Here is a 16815-nt window from a genome sequence, read left to right as displayed (position 1 = left end):
AAAAAAAGTTTAATAACACCAATAACTACTTACTATTTAATGGGATGTATGAGGTTGATGATGAGATGAACACGTTTTCTGAATATTTTGTGGAATATTAGATAAAGACACTCACATTTCATCATCAACCATTTTTAAGCTTCCACTTCCTATCCATATATCAAGAGCAGGAGCAGCAATGCACTACTGGGAGCTAGTTGCAAAAAAACCCCCTCTAACTTCAGCTCAGCATTTAAGCTGCCGCCCTCAGAGCTTGGTGAGTCCGACTGACTACTGCCCACCCTGCAAACACACTGCTGTCCCACTCACTGACTACACATGCAGTCAGGAGCCAATGTGCCAATGGGAATAGTTTCAGTTCCCACTGAGCTGTGCCAATAGGTTAAGATGATCTGTGACCCCCTAGGTATCAATCACATGTCAACCATATGATATACGTAGCAGGCAGGCGGAAAGTCAGAAACCAAAATAATTTTTTTTTTAAATTTGTGCTGAAGCAGGGACACACCTACACACTGCTGCCGACACACTAGTGTGTCCCGACAAACAGTTTGGAAATCACTGCTCTAGAGCATTGGCAGTGGCTTGGCTCTCAACAGTTTAAAATACTGCTAACTCTATTATAGGGGGCTAGTTATCAAGCCGTCTACTTTTCTGGCTTCGCCGGCCCAATACGTCCGCCTAAGCTCGCCTACCTTCGCCGCCGCGGACCTGAAAAAATACGCCTAAGTTATCAAATAAAGCTGTCAAAAAGCCGCGGGGCGATGAGCAGCGGACTGTGACAGTTATCACTCATCCGATCTCGCTGCCCTTCGGCTTTTTCCCAGCTTTATTGCTAGCCTGTCACTAAGCACTCACACTAAACTGCACTGTTCTACCCCCTATACCGGCGCCCCCGGAGCCCCCCGCAACTCAATAAAGTTACTAACCCCTAAACCGCCGCTCCTAGACCCTGCCGCAACTCTGATAAATGTATTAACCCCTAAACCGCCGCTCCCGGACACCGCTGCCACCTACATTATACCTAGTAACCCCTATCCTGCCCCCCCTATACCGTCGCCCTCTATTATAAAATTATTAACCCCTATCCTGCTGATCCCGCACCTCTCCGCAACTAAATAAATAGTTTAACCCCTAAACCGCCGCTCCATGAACCCGCCGCAACCTATAATAAATTTATTAACCCCTATCCTGCCCCCCACTACGCCGCCGCCACTGTAATAAAATGATTAACCCCTAAACCTAAGTCTAACCCTAACCATAACGCCCCCCTAACTTAAATATTAATTAAATAAATCTAAATAAATTAACTCTTATTAACTAAATGAATCCTATTTAAAACTAAATACTTACCTATAAAATAAACCCTAATATAGCTACAATATAAATAATAATTATATTCTAGCTATCTTAGGATTTATATTTATTTTACAGGCATCTTTCAATTTATTTTAACTAGGTACAATAGCTATTAAATAGTTATTAACTATTTAATAGCTTACCTAGCTAAAATAAAGAGAAATGTACCTGTGAAATAAATCCTAACCTAAGTTACAATTACACCTAACACTACACTATACTTTAATAAATTATTCCTATTTAAACTAAATACTTACCTGTAAAATAAACCCTAAGATAGCTACAATATAATTAATAATTATATTCTAGCTATCTTAGGATTTATATTTATTTTACAGGTAACTTTGTATTTATTTTAGCTAGTTAGAATAGTTATTAAATAGTTATTAACTATTTAATAACTACCTAGCTAAAAGAAATATAAAATTACCTGTAAAATAAATCCTAACTTAAGTTACAATTAAACCTAATACTACACTATCATTAAATTAACTAAATAAACTACCTACAAAGAACTACAATGAAATACAATTACATAAACTAACTAAAGTACAAAAAATAAAAAAAGCTAAGTTACAAAAAATAAAAAATTAAGTTACAAACATGTTAAAAATATTACAACAATTTTAAGCTACTTACACCTAATCTAAGCCCCCTAATAAAATAACAAACCCCCCCAAAATAAAAAAAATCCCTACCCTATTCTAAATTACATAAATTTCAAAGCTCTTTTACCTTACCAGCCCTTAAAAGGGCCATTTGTGGGGGCATGCCCCAAAAAGTTCAGCTCTTTTGCCTGTAAAATAAAAATACAACCCCCCCCAACATTAAAACCCACCACCCACATACCCCTAATCTAACCCAAACCCCCCTTACAAAAACCTAACACTAATCCCCTGAAGATCATCCTACCTTGAGTCGTCTTCACTCAGCCGAGCCACCGATGGAACTGAAGAGGACATCCGGAGCGGAAGAAGTTAATCCTCCAAGCGGCGCTGAAGAAATCTTCCATCCGATGAAGTCATCATCCAGGCGGCGCTGAAGAAGTCTTCGATCCGGCCGATGTCATCTTCAAAGAGGCGCTGAAGAGGTCTTCTATCCGGGCGAAGTCATCTTCCAAGCCGGGTCTTGAATCTTCCTTCCGCCGACGCGGAACCACCTTCTTCACCGACGGACTACGACGAATGACGGCTCCTTTAAGGGACGTCATCCAAGATGGCGTCCCCTCAATTCCGATTGGCTGATAGGATTCTATCAGCCAATCGGAATTAAGGTAGGAAAATCTGATTGGCTGATGGAATCAGCCAATCAGATTGAGCTCGCATTCTATTGGCTGTTCCGATCAGCCAATAGAATGCGAGCTCAATCTGATTGGCTGATTGGATCAGCCAATCGGATTGAACTTGAATCTGATTGGCTGATTCCATCAGCCAATCAGATTTTCCTACCTTAATTCCGATTGGCTGATAGAATCCTATCAGCCAATCGGAATTGAGGGGACGCCATCTTGGATGACGTCCCTTAAAGGAGCCGTCATTCGTCGTAGTCCGTCGGTGAAGAAGGTGGTTCCGCGTCGGCGGAAGGAAGATTCAAGACCCGGCTTGGAAGATGACTTCGCCCGGATAGAAGACCTCTTCAGCGCCTCTTTGAAGATGACATCGGCCGGATCGAAGACTTCTTCAGCGCCGCCTGGATGATGACTTCATCGGATGGAAGATTTCTTCAGCGCCGCTTGGAGGATTAACTTCTTCCGCTCCGGATGTCCTCTTCAGTTCCATCGGTGGCTCGGCTGAGTGAAGACAACTCAAGGTAGGATGATCTTCAGGGGATTAGTGTTAGGTTTTTGTAAGGGGGGTTTGGGTTAGATTAGGGGTATGTGGGTGGTGGGTTTTAATGTTGGGGGGGGGGTTGTATTTTTATTTTACAGGCAAAAGAGCTGAACTTTTTGGGGCATGCCCCCACAAATGGCCCTTTTAAGGGCTGGTAAGGTAAAAGAGCTTTGAAATTTATGTAATTTAGAATAGGGTAGGGATTTTTTTTATTTTGGGGGGGTTTGTTATTTTATTAGGGGGCTTAGATTAGGTGTAAGTAGCTTAAAATTGTTGTAATATTTTTAACATGTTTGTAACTTAATTTTTTATTTTTTGTAACTTAGCTTTTTTTATTTTTTGTACTTTAGTTAGTTTATGTAATTGTATTTCATTGTAGTTATTTGTAGGTAGTTTATTTAGTTAATTTAATGATAGTGTAGTATTAGGTTTAATTGTAATTTAAGTTAGGATTTATTTTACAGGTAATTTTGTATTTCTTTTAGCTAGGTAGTTATTAAATAGTTAATAACTATTTAATAACTATTCTAACTAGCTAAAATAAATACAAAGTTACCTGTAAAATAAATATAAATCCTAAGATAGCTATAATATAATTATTAATTACATTGTAGCTATCTTAGGGTTTATTTTACAGGTAAGTATTTATTTTTAAATAGGAATAATTTATTAAAGTATAGTGTAGTGTTAGGTGTAATTGTAACTTAGGTTAGGATTTATTTCACAGGTACATTTCTCTTTATTTTAGCTAGGTAAGCTATTAAATAGTTAATAACTATTTAATAGCTATTGTACATGGTTAAAATAAATTGAAAGGTACCTGTAAAATAAAAATAAATCCTAAGATAGCTAGAATATAATTATTATTTATATTGTAGCTATATTAGGGTTTATTTTAAAGGTAAGTATTTAGTTTTAAATAGGATTCATTTAGTTAATAAGAGTTAATTTATTTAGATTTATTTAATTAATATTTAAGTTAGGGGGCGTTAGGGTTAGGGTTAGGTTTAGGGGTTAATAATTTTATTACAGTGGCGGCGGCGTAGTGGGGGGCAGGATAGGGGTTAATAAATTTATTATAGGTTGCGGCGGTGTAGGGGGGTCAGATTAGTGGTGTTTAGACTCGGGGTACATGTTAGGGTGTTAGGTGTAGACAGCTCCCATAGAAATCAATGGGATGTCTGTCAGCAGCGAACTTGTACTTTCGCTATGGTCAGACTCCCATTGATTCCTATGGGATCCGCCGCCTCCAGGCTGGCGCTTTGAAAACCAGGTACGCTGGGCCGTAAAAGTGCCGAGCGTACCTGCTAGTTTTTTGATAGCTAGCAAAAGTAGTGAGAATGTGCCGCACTTGTGTGCGGAACATCTGGAGTGACGTAAGAATCGATCTGTGTCGGACTGAGTCCGGCGGATCGAAGCTTACGTCACAAAATTCTACTTTTGCCGGTCTCGAGCCTTTGATAACTAAGGCGTATCAGCCTCGCCACAAATACGCTGCGGAATACGCAGCGTATTTGAGGTTGACGGCTTGATAACTAGGCCCCATAGTGTTAAATAATTCACTTAAATAATGACAAACTCCTACACATGTCATTTAACAACACCACACTTCAACAAAACCATCTATTGTGTAGATTTTTAAATAGTGAAGAATCCCTTTGACTTGGGTTTATAAATCCTCACTTTCCTCAGTGAAATCAATCAACCTTCAGGCTGGTAAATAAATAGAAAGAGCAGTGATCACTGCAGAGGATTTTAAATGACCACCCATATTCCTGCTGTTTTCTATAGCAGTGTTTTTCGACTGCAGCCCTTGAGGCACACCAGTTGGCCAGGTTTTGTCATTCACACAACAAACAGGTGGAAGAAATAAAGCTCTAAATTGTTCATTTTTAATTGTTCTTTCTAAGTATTGTACAGAGACAGCGATAAGAAAGGGAACATTTGAGTGATGAGATAATGAGATCTGATCTGTCTGCAAGCTTAGCCTATTTTGATGGGTTGGGGTTTCAAAGAACAAATCTATTTCTTTTGCAAAAAGAAGCATACATTTTATAGTGAACTTTCCCTTTAATATGTGTTTATATCATTTTTTGTTGTTGCTCATATTAGTTTTATCCATTTGTGTTTTTTTTAACCCAGTGGGGTTCAGCGAAGAGTAGAAGCAGAAGCTCCAGCCCAATTCGATCTCGTTCAGCTAGTCCAGGTCGGATCTTGGTAAGTGTTGTTCCCTGAGAAAATAAAATCTTAGAGACTTACAAGAGAATAAATTATTAAATAAATAAAGTTAATGTGAACATTCTATTGAACTATTGCTTAGAAAACAGGGTTAAAATATACTGGTTAGCCTTGGAAACTTTCAGCAAGTGTTACATGTTGTGCACTCAACTTCCCGTTGGCTATTTATTTAGTAATATAGTAATATAATATATAGGAAGTCAAAGAAAATGACATGAATCTAAGATATGGTAATAGGTAAACTTTGTAATTTGAGAAAACAAAAGCCTGTACAGTTTGTTGATAATTTACAAGGCTTGGCAGGGAAGTAGTGAGAAATACTGGTGGTGACCAATTGGCAGGAAAGTAGTGAGAAATACTGGTGGTGACCAATTGGCAGGGAAGTAGTGAGAAATACTGGTGGTGACCAATTGGCAGGGAAATAGTGAGAAATACTGGTGGTGACCAATTGGCAGGGAAGTAGTGAGAAATACTGGTGGTGACCAATTGGCAGGGAAGTAGTGAGAAATACTGGTGGTGACCAATTGGCAGGGAAATAGTGAGAAATACTGGTGGTGACCAATTCCGTTTTTTCTTCAGCAGGCTAGAAGCCGTAGTCCATCCCCTATCAGAAGAAGCGGGACACCAAGTAAGTTGGATGATAGTCAGGAGCTGACGGTGTCTATGTTATCTGGCAATGAAAAATAAACCACCAATTAGGATACTGTTTTGTTGAAGTTCCTAGTCAATACGATCACTCACTTACGTAGCAATAAAGGTTACCGCACCTAAACTTGTCATTTCTGTGTTTGAGTCTTTAGAGTGAGAAAGACAATGTTTAAATTAGTATTAACTAACAACCTTTTTTAAAATTGATTGGAGAATGTCAGTTATTTTGAGATTTTTCAGATTATTTTAATGACTTTCAGGATACACCAAATGCATAAATATAATTGTATGTACATTTTGTTTACATGGAAGTGCTGGTCTCTAAAACTCAACTTAAAGGGATAGGAATGTCAAAATTTAAATTAAAGAATCAGATAGAGCATGTCATTTTAAGACACTTTTACAATCACTTCTATTGTCAAATGTGCGTTGTTCTCTTGGTATCCATAGTTGAAAAAGAATATGCACATATCCTAGACTAGTGGGAGCTAGCTGAGGATTGTGGCACGCACACATTTGTCTCTTGTGATTGGCTAACTAGATGTGTTCAGCTAGCTGCCAGTAGTGCAATGACGTTCCTTCTGCAAAGGATAACAAGAGAATGAAGCATATTTGTTAATAAAAATAAGTTTGAAAGTTGTTTAAAATTGTATGTTTTATCCGAATCATGAATTAAATATTTGGGCTTTTCCGTCCCTTTAAAGATATTATTTCTTAAGGTATTATTAGAATTTCGAAATTCTTTATTTGGTTTCACATTTACCACGATTATTGTTTGTTAGATTACATATTTGTTATTACAGCAAAGGGGATTATCAATTAAAACAACAGATTATTATAATAATACTTTTTATCACATTTTTGATGAACCCATGAACTGAATCACCTATTTTGCCTGTAAGCAGACATCTTACTCTATTTATGCTGTTTACATACATTTATATGTATATAGATATATAGTTATCATAACTATCCTTAAAGGGGCATTGAACAAAAAAAAAAATCTAAACATGCTGATGTTATTTTTTGTTTGTTTTTATAGGAATATAAAAAAAAGTGTAAAATTTGATTTGTTTTAATATAAATTAAAAATGAATACAACTCTATTAGTTGTGTACTTCATACCAAATCTCATCGGCTGATAGACGACTCCAACTTATTCTCATTGGCTGTTAAAAAACTTCCAGCTAATGTTACAGCTTTTGTGCTGCCCTAGGCACTGGGAAAAATTTTAGCTCATATTTGGGGACCAGGAAAACATGGAAGAGTTGTAAACCCTTACTAGACAGAAATGAATAGATAAACCATTTGGATAGCATACAAGTGTAAAAGTATTATGCTATAGAAGAAACCCTCACTAAATCCTGCTGCCCTAGGCACAGACCTAATGGTCGTAGTTCAAAATACGCCCCTGGCTCATTGAGTGCACAAACAATACTGATATGTTTATTTTATATTACTACATATTTATTCAGGAAATAAAAATGTAAACAAGTTTAAATGCTGCGTTTTCATATGAATAATTGAAACATTTTGAGCACTATGTACCTTTAAATTTAATTTTTTAAATTTAATTTTTTCTTTAAAGTTAAATACAAGGTGTTTTGTGTTTTTAATGCCTGAAATTATAGAAAAAATGTTTCCTATATTTATTCTTCACAGTTGTTAAAATACAATTTCTCCCACAGATTGTACCTCTCTGTTAAATGCATACAGAAAACTTAAAATACTGACTGTAGCTGATGCAAGCTTTATTATAATTTAATTATTGTACATAGGTTCTTGCAGACAATTATTGATCTACTAATCATGGTGCAGTGTTCAATGACATAACCTAGGAACATGAAAATATATCACAATACAGGGAGTGCAGAATTATTAGGCAAATGAGTATTTTGACCACATCATCCTCTTTATGCATGTTGTCTTACTCCAAGCTGTATAGGCTCGAAAGCCTACTACCAATTAAGCATATTAGGTGATGTGCATCTCTGTAATGAGAAGGGGTGTGGTCTAATGACATCAACACCCTATATCAGGTGTGCATAATTATTAGGCAACTTCCTTTCCTTTGGCAAAATGGGTCAAAAGAAGGACTTGACAGGCTCAGAAAAGTAAAAAATAGTGAGATATCTTGCAGAGGGATGCAGCACTCTTAAAATTGCAAAGCTTCTGAAGCGTGATCATCGAACAATCAAGCGTTTCATTCAAAATAGTCAACAGGGTCGCAAGAAGTGTGTGGAAAAACCAAGGCGCAAAATAACTGCCCATGAACTGAGAAAAGTCAAGCGTGCAGCTGCCAAGATGCCACTTGCCACCAGTTTAGCCATATTTCAGAGCTGCAACATCACTGGAGTGCCCAAAAGCACAAGGTGTGCAATACTCAGAGACATGGCCAAGGTAAGAAAGGCTGAAAGACGACCACCACTGAACAAGACACACAAGCTGAAACGTCAAGACTGGGCCAAGAAATATCTCAAGACTGATTTTTCTAAGGTTTTATGGACTGATGAAATGAGAGTGAGTCTTGATGGGCCAGATGGATGGGCCCGTGGCTGGATTGGTAAAGGGCAGAGAGCTCCAGTACGACTCAGACGCTAGCAAGGTGGAGGTGGAGTACTGGTTTGGGCTGGTATCATCAAAGATGAGCTTGTGGGGCCTTTTCGGGTTGAGGATGGAGTCAAGCTCAACTCCCAGTCCTACTGCCAGTTTCTGGAAGACACCTTCTTCAAGCAGTGGTACTGGAAGAAGTCTGCATCCTTCAAGAAAAACATGATTTTTATGCAGGACAATGCTCCATCACACGCGTCCAAGTACTCCACAGCGTGGCTGGCAAGAAAGGGTATAAAAGAAGAAAATCTAATGACATGGCCTCCTTGTTCACCTGATCTGAACCCCATTGAGAACCTGTGGTCCATCATCAAATGTGAGATTTACAAGGAGGGAAAACAGTACACCTCTCTGAACAGTGTCTGGGAGGCTGTGGTTGCTGCTGCACGCAATGTTGATGGTGAACAGATCAAAACACTGACAGAATCCATGGATGGCAGGCTTTTGAGTGTCCTTGCAAAGAAAGGTGGCTATATTGGTCACTGATTTGTTTTTGTTTTGTTTTTGAATGTCAGAAATGTATATTTGTGAATGTTGAGATGTTATATTGGTTTCACTGGTAAAAATAAATAATTGAAATGGGTATATATTTGTTTTTTGTTAAGTTGCCTAATAATTATGCACAGTAATAGTCACCTGCACACACAGATATCCCCCTAAAATAGCTATAACTAAAAACAAACTAAAAACTACTTCCAAAACTATTCAGCTTTGATATTAATGAGTTTTTTGGGTTCATTGAGAACATGGTTGTTGTTCAATAATAAAACTAATCCTCAAAAATACAACTTGCCTAATAATTTTGCACTCCCTGTATATAATGATACATAGCTGTATGAATAAACACATAAATAAAATCTGACCAAAACATAGGAGAGTATGGATATGTGAGTCACTTTTTTCTTTCTTTGACAATGTAATACAATTTATTCATTTATACATAATCCATCCTTATTTTTATCTTTGTGGAAGGAAATTGTTATGTGTCAAATGTGTTGGTTTATACATTCAAATATGTATATATTTTTGGCTCATGCATGTATGTTTATCTCCTTATTACACTATTCAAGTGTAATCATTCTCATTTTTAAGCTTGTTCATATTCTTGAATCCCCTTACAGAAGAGGTGGCAACCCTTTTTGTGAGTAAGTGCCCAAACTAGAGACAGTTGTTGAAAACAAAATTCCCTCAAGTGCAAACTATATTTCTCTTGTTAAGTGTATCCAGTCCACGGATCATCCATTACTTATGGGATATTAACTCCTCCCCAACAGGAAGTGCAAGAGGATTCACCCAGCAGAGCTGCTACATAGCTCCTCCCCTAACTGCCATTACCAGTCATTCTCTTGCACCCAACGACTAGATAGGATGTGTGAGAGGACTATGGTGATTATATTTAGTTTTATACCTTCAATCAAAAGTTTGTTATTTTATAATAGCACCGGAGTGTGTTATTCCTTCTCTGGTAGAATTTGAAGAAGAATCTACCTGAGTTTTTACTATGATTTTAGCCGGCGTAGTTAAGATCATATTGCTGTTTCTCGGCCATCTGAGGAGAGGTAAACTTCAGATCAGGGGACAGCGGGCAGATTAATCTGCAAAGAGGTATGTAGCAGCTTATTATTTTCTGACAATGGAATTGATGAGAAAATTCTGCCATACCCATATAATGTAAACTCAGCCTTAAATGCAGTAGCAGCAACTGGTATCAGGCTGTCATGTATGTATATTTTACACTTCAGTATTCTGGGGAATGGCACTAAACTGGAATTATACTGTGTGCATAAGACTTTAGCCTAATTTGCAGGGACTGGCAACAGGCTCTTTAATAACACTTAATTTATGTTAAACGTTTTTTGCTGGCATGTAAAATCGTTTCATTTTCTGAGGTACTGGGTGAATAAAATGTTTTGGGCATTATTTTTTCCACTTGGCAGTTGTTTTATTTAATTTATGACAGTTTACTGATCTCTCTCACTGTTGTGTGTGAGGGGGAGGTCAAAAAATTCAGTCAGAAGCTCATTGTATTTCCTGCATGATCCGGTTCATCTCTACAGAACTCAGGGGTCTTCAAAACTTGTTTTGAGGGAGGTAATCATTCACAGCAGAGCTGTGAGATTGTAGTTGACTGTGATAAAAAACGTTTATTTCTGTAACTTTTTTTTTTTCTGCTATCAGGGTTAGTTATCCTTCGCTAATGGGAACAAGCCTTTGCTAAAATTGTGTTTTTTACAAAGATTTGATGCTATAACCTTTCAGTTTATTAACTTTCAACTGTCATAACTCTTTCTGTGCTTCTTATAGGCACAGTACGTTTTCATATTATAGTAAATTACTTGAAAAGTATTTCCAAGTTGCTAGTTTATTTGCTAGTGTGTTAAACATGTCTGATTCAGAGGAAGACATCTGTGCTATATGTGCTAATGCCAAAGTGGAGCCCAATAGAAATTTATGTACTAACTGTATTGATGCTACTTTAAATAAAAGTCAATCTGTACAAATTGAACACATTTCACCAAACAACGAGGGGAGAGTTATGCCGACTAACTCGCCTCACGTGTCAGTACCTGCATCTCCCGCTCGGGGGGTGCGTGATATTGTGGCGCCGAGTACATCTGGGCGGCCATTACAAATCACATTACAGGATATGGCTACTGTTATGACTGAAGTTTTGGCTAAATTACCAGAACTAAGAGGTAAGCGTGATCACTCTGGGGTGAGAACAGAGTGCGCTGATAATGTTAGGGCCATGTCAGATACTGCGTCACAACTTGCAGAACATGAGGACGGAGAGCTTCATTCTGCGGCTGACGGTTCTGATCCAAACAGATTGGATTCAGATATTTCAAATTTTAAATTTAAGCTGGAAAACCTCCGTGTATTACTAGGGGAGGTGTTAGCGGCTCTGAATGATTGTAACACAGTTGCAATACCAGAAAAAATGTGTAGGTTGGATAAATATTTTGCGGTACCGTCGAGTACTGACGTTTTTCCTATACCTAAGAGACTTACTGAAATTGTTACTAAGGAGTGGGATAGACCCGGTGTGCCGTTCTCACCCCCTCCGATATTTAGAAAGATGTTTCCAATAGACACCACCACACGGGACTTATGGCAAACGATCCCTAAGGTGGAGGGAGCAGTTTCTACTTTAGCTAAGCGTACCACTATCCCGGTGGAGGATAGCTGTGCCTTTTCAGATCCAATGGATAAAAAGTTAGAGGGTTACCTTAAGAAAATGTTTGTTCAACAAGGTTTTATATTGCAACCCCTTGCATGCATTGCGCCTGTCACGGCTGCAGCAGCATTTTGGTTTGAGTCTCTGGAAGGGACACTTGAATCAGCTCCATTAGATGAGATTACACACAGGCTTAAAGCTCTTAAGTTAGCTAACTCATTTATTTCAGATGCCGTAGTACATTTAACTAAGTTTACGGCTAAGAATTCCGGATTCGCCATTCAGGCGCGCAGAGCACTGTGGCTAAAATCCTGGTCAGCTGACGTTACTTCTAAGTCTAAATTTCTTAATATACCTTTCAAAGGGCAGACCTTATTCGGGCCCGGATTGAAAGAAATTATCGCTGACATTACAGGAGGTAAAGGCCATGCCCTGCCTCAAGACAGAGCCAAACCTAAGGCTAGACAATCTAATTTTCGTTCCTTTCGGAATTTCAAAGCAGGAGCAGCATCAACTTCCTCTGCTCCAAAACAAGAAGGATCTGTTGCTCGCTACAGACAAGGCTGGAGACCTAACCAGTCCTGGAACAAGGGCAAGCAGGCCAGGAAACCTGCTGGTGCCCCTAAAACAGCATGAATTGAGGGCCCCCGATCCGGGAACGGATCTAGTGGGGGGCAGACTTTCTCTCTTCGCCCAGGCTTGGGCAAGAGATGTCCAGGATCCCTGGGCGCTAGAGATAATATCTCAGGGATACCTTCTGGACTTCAAATACTCTCCCCCAAGAGAGAGATTTCATCTGTCAAGGTTGTCAACAAACCAAATAAAGAAAGAGGCGTTTCTACGCTGCGTACAAGAGCTTTTATTAATGGGAGTAATCCATCCAGTTCCACGGTCGGAACAGGGACAAGGGTTTTACTCAAATCTGTTTGTGGTTCCCAAAAAAGAGGGAACTTTCAGGCCAATTCTGGATTTAAAGATCCTAAACAAATTCCTAAGAGTTCCATCGTTCAAAATGGAGACTATTCGGACAATTTTACCCATGATCCAAAAGGGTCAGTACATGACCACAGTGGATTTAAAGGATGCTTACCTTCACATACCGATTCACAAAGATCATTACCGGTATCTAAGGTTTGCCTTTCTAGACAGGCATTACCAGTTTGTAGCTCTTCCATTCGGATTGGCTACGGCTCCGAGAATCTTCACAAAGGTTCTGGGTGCTCTTCTGGCGGTACTAAGACCGCGAGGAATTGCGGTAGCTCCGTACCTAGACCACATTCTGATACAAGCTTCAAGCTTTCAAACTGCCAAGTCTCATACAGAGTTAGTACTGGCATTTCTAAGGTCGCATGGATGGAAGGTGAACGAAAAGAAGAGTTCTCTCTTTCCACTCACAAGAGTTCCCTTCTTGGGGACTCTTATAGATTCTGTAGAAATGAAGATTTACCTGACAGAAGACAGGTTAACAAAGCTTCAAAATGCATGCCGTGTCCTTCATTCCATTCAACACCCGTCAGTAGCTCAATGCATGGAGGTGATCGGCTTAATGGTAGCAGCAATGGACATAGTACCCTTTGCACGCCTACATCTCAGACCGCTGCAATTGTGCATGCTAAGTCAGTGGAATGGGGATTACTCAGACTTGTCCCCTACTCTGAATCTGGATCAAGAGACCAGAAATTCTCTTCTATGGTGGCTTTCTCGGCCACATCTGTCCAGGGGGATGCCATTCAGCAGGCCGGACTGGACAATTGTAACAACAGACGCCAGCCTACTAGGTTGGGGCGCTGTCTGGAATTCTCTGAAGGCTCAGGGACAATGGAATCAGGAGGAGAGTCTCCTACCAATAAACATTCTGGAATTGAGAGCAGTTCTCAATGCCCTTCTGGCTTGGCCCCAGTTAACAACTCGGGGGTTCATCAGGTTTCAGTCGGACAACATCACGACTGTAGCTTACATCAACCATCAGGGAGGGACAAGAAGCTCCCTAGCAATGATGGAAGTATCAAAGATAATTCGCTGGGCAGAGTCTCACTCTTGCCACCTGTCAGCAATCCACATCCCGGGAGTGGAGAACTGGGAGGCGGATTTCTTAAGTCGTCAGACTTTTCATCCGGGGGAGTGGGAACTTCATCCGGAGGTCTTTGCCCAAATACTTCGACGTTGGGGCAAACCAGAGATAGATCTCATGGCGTCTCGACAGAACGCCAAGCTTCCTCGTTACGGGTCCAGATCCAGGGATCCGGGAGCGGTTCTGATAGATGCTTTGACAGCACCTTGGACCTTCGGGATGGCTTATGTGTTTCCACCCTTCCCGATGCTTCCTCGATTGATTGCCAGAATCAAACAGGAGAGAGCATCAGTGATTCTAATAGCGCCTGCATGGCCACGCAGGACTTGGTATGCAGATCTAGTGGACATGTCATCCTGTCCACCTTGGTCGCTACCTCTGAAACAGGACCTTCTGATCCAGGGTCCCTTCAAACATCAAAATCTAATTTCTCTGAAGCTGACTGCTTGGAAATTGAACGCTTGATTTTATCAAAACGTGGTTTTTCTGAGTCAGTTATTGATACCTTAATACAGGCTAGGAAGCCTGTTACCAGAAAGATTTACCATAAGATATGGCGCAAATACTTATATTGGTGCGAATCCAAGAGTTACTCATGGAGTAAGGTTAGGATTCCGAGGATATTGTCTTTTCTACAAGAAGGTTTAGAAAAGGGTTTATCCGCTAGTTCCTTAAAGGGACAGATTTCAGCTCTGTCCATTCTTTTACACAAACGTCTGTCAGAAGTTCCGGACGTTCAAGCTTTTTGTCAGGCTTTAGCTAGGATCAAGCCTGTGTTTAAAACTGTTGCTCCACCATGGAGTTTGAACTTAGTTCTTAATGTTTTACAGGGAGTTCCGTTTGAACCCCTTCATTCCATTGATATCAAGTTGTTATCTTGGAAAGTTCTGTTTTTAATGGCGATTTCCTCGGCTCGAAGAGTCTCTGAGTTATCTGCCTTACATTGTGATTCTCCTTATCTGATTTTTCATTCAGACAAGGTAGTTCTGCGTACTAAACCTGGGTTCCTACCTAAGGTGGTCACTAACAGGAATATCAATCAAGAGATTGTGGTTCCATCTTTGTGTCCTAATCCTTCTTCGAAAAAGGAACGTCTGCTACACAATCTAGATGTAGTCCGTGCCCTGAAATTTTATCTACAGGCAACTAAGGATTTTCGACAAACGTCTTCCCTGTTTGTCGTTTATTCTGGTCAGAGGAGAGGTCAAAAAGCTTCGGCTACCTCTCTCTCCTTTTGGCTTCGTAGCATAATACGGTTAGCCTATGAGACTGCTGGACAGCAGCCTCCTGAAAGAATTACAGCACATTCTACTAGAGCTGTGGCTTCCACTTGGGCCTTTAAGAATGAGGCTTCTGTTGAACAGATTTGCAAGGCTGCAACTTGGTCTTCTCTTCATACTTTTTCCAAATTTTACAAATTTGACACTTTTGCTTCTTCGGAGGCTGTTTTTGGGAGAAAGATTCTTCAGGCAGTGGTTCCTTCCGTATAAAGAGCCTGCCTGTCCCTCCCGTCATCCGTGTACTTTAGCTTTGGTATTGGTATCCCATAAGTAATGGATGATCCGTGGACTGGATACACTTAACAAGAGAAAACATAATTTATGCTTACCTGATAAATTTATTTCTCTTGTAGTGTATCCAGTCCACGGCCCGCCCTGTCACTTTAAGGCAGGTAATTTTTCCATTAAACTACAGTCACCACTGCACCCTATGGTTTTCCTTTCTCTGCATGTTTTCGGTCGAATGACTGGTAATGGCAGTTAGGGGAGGAGCTATGTAGCAGCTCTGCTGGGTGAATCCTCTTGCACTTCCTGTTGGGGAGGAGTTAATATCCCATAAGTAATGGATGATCCGTGGACTGGATACACTACAAGAGAAATAAATTTATCAGGTAAGCATAAATTATGTTTTCCTCATAAGTTGTATAATAACCAAGCTAGATATCATTAGATGAACAGGTCAGAGTTCAGCTAGAAATATCAGATACCATCAAGCAGCTCTGTAAGTCTATTGAAACATTATTTTTGCCTGGTTTTGACTAATTCATATACATATCTCTCCAATAGGATTCTAATTTACTGGCTTTGTATATGAAATTGAACCATCGGGAACTGGTCTATGACATTGGTGCTTAAGTCTATCTCAAGAGTACCTCAGACGTTCAATGAGATAATGTGAACGGTTAATTTGATACAGATCTATGTTTTGAATTATTTGCTATTGTAATTGAAAACTAAATTTATTTTCCGTTTTTTTTATTATATAAACTATTTGTTTTTTTCTATTTAGTCAGCAGTTTACAGCAAGTTATCAGGTGAATTTATAATGTACAATTATTGTCACAGGTGGGTATGCTGGACTTTACCGATAACATTAAATAACAATGCAAGAAAAACAGTGTTACACTTGTGACTTTTTAGAAAAATAAAATAAATATAGTTTGGACTTCTTTTGTGTTTCAATAACACATTTGTATATTATATGGGAAATGCAATTTTTTTTTATCTTGTTGCCAAAATCTATATACACAAATATAAAATGTGCCTAAATTACTGTATAAATCAATGTTTTTAAAATTGTATTTTGTTTTATATCGAGTGCCTGCAAATCATTAAACTGATTCTGAGAACATAAGTTGCATCACTAATTTATTAGATACCTTTAATGGGATTTATTCGGAAATTTAGACATCTGAATTGTAGAGTTTTTTTTTTATTAACTGATTCGGTCTTTCATGTGCAGGTAAACACCTTGTAATTACAAAACATCTCTGTTATGTTGCTATAGAATAATGTATCAGTCTTAAAGTTTTTATAACAAATTAAAGGGATACTAAACTCAAATGTGTTTCTTTCATGATTCAGATAGAGCATGCGATTTTA

The 16815-nt window shown here is 39.0% G+C and overlaps 1 protein-coding gene across 2 annotated transcripts in view; it reads left to right on the top strand.

Moving 5' to 3' along the window:
- The window catches only part of SPATA18 (spermatogenesis associated 18), a 59628-nt gene extending 43061 nt beyond the window's left edge, over positions 1-16567 (top strand). Inside the window, exons 11-13 of one of the 2 annotated variants that reach the window (XM_053700865.1) lie at positions 5331-5405; positions 6009-6054; positions 16000-16567. In XM_053700865.1, coding sequence (XP_053556840.1) covers positions 5331-5405; positions 6009-6054; positions 16000-16007 — 129 coding nt within the window. In that variant the 3' untranslated portion in view covers positions 16008-16567. Of the gene's footprint in view, positions 1-5330; positions 5406-6005; positions 6055-15999 lie in introns of both variants that reach the window. The other variant, XM_053700864.1, reaches the window with a different exon arrangement.
- The last annotated feature ends 248 nt before the right edge of the window (positions 16568-16815 follow it).

This window comes from Bombina bombina, chromosome 2 (assembly GCF_027579735.1).
Source record: "Bombina bombina isolate aBomBom1 chromosome 2, aBomBom1.pri, whole genome shotgun sequence".
Taxonomy (NCBI): Eukaryota; Metazoa; Chordata; class Amphibia; order Anura; family Bombinatoridae; genus Bombina; species Bombina bombina.
The sequence above is the reverse complement of the archived record's forward strand: the minus strand, read 5'-3'. Positions and strand labels throughout refer to the sequence as shown.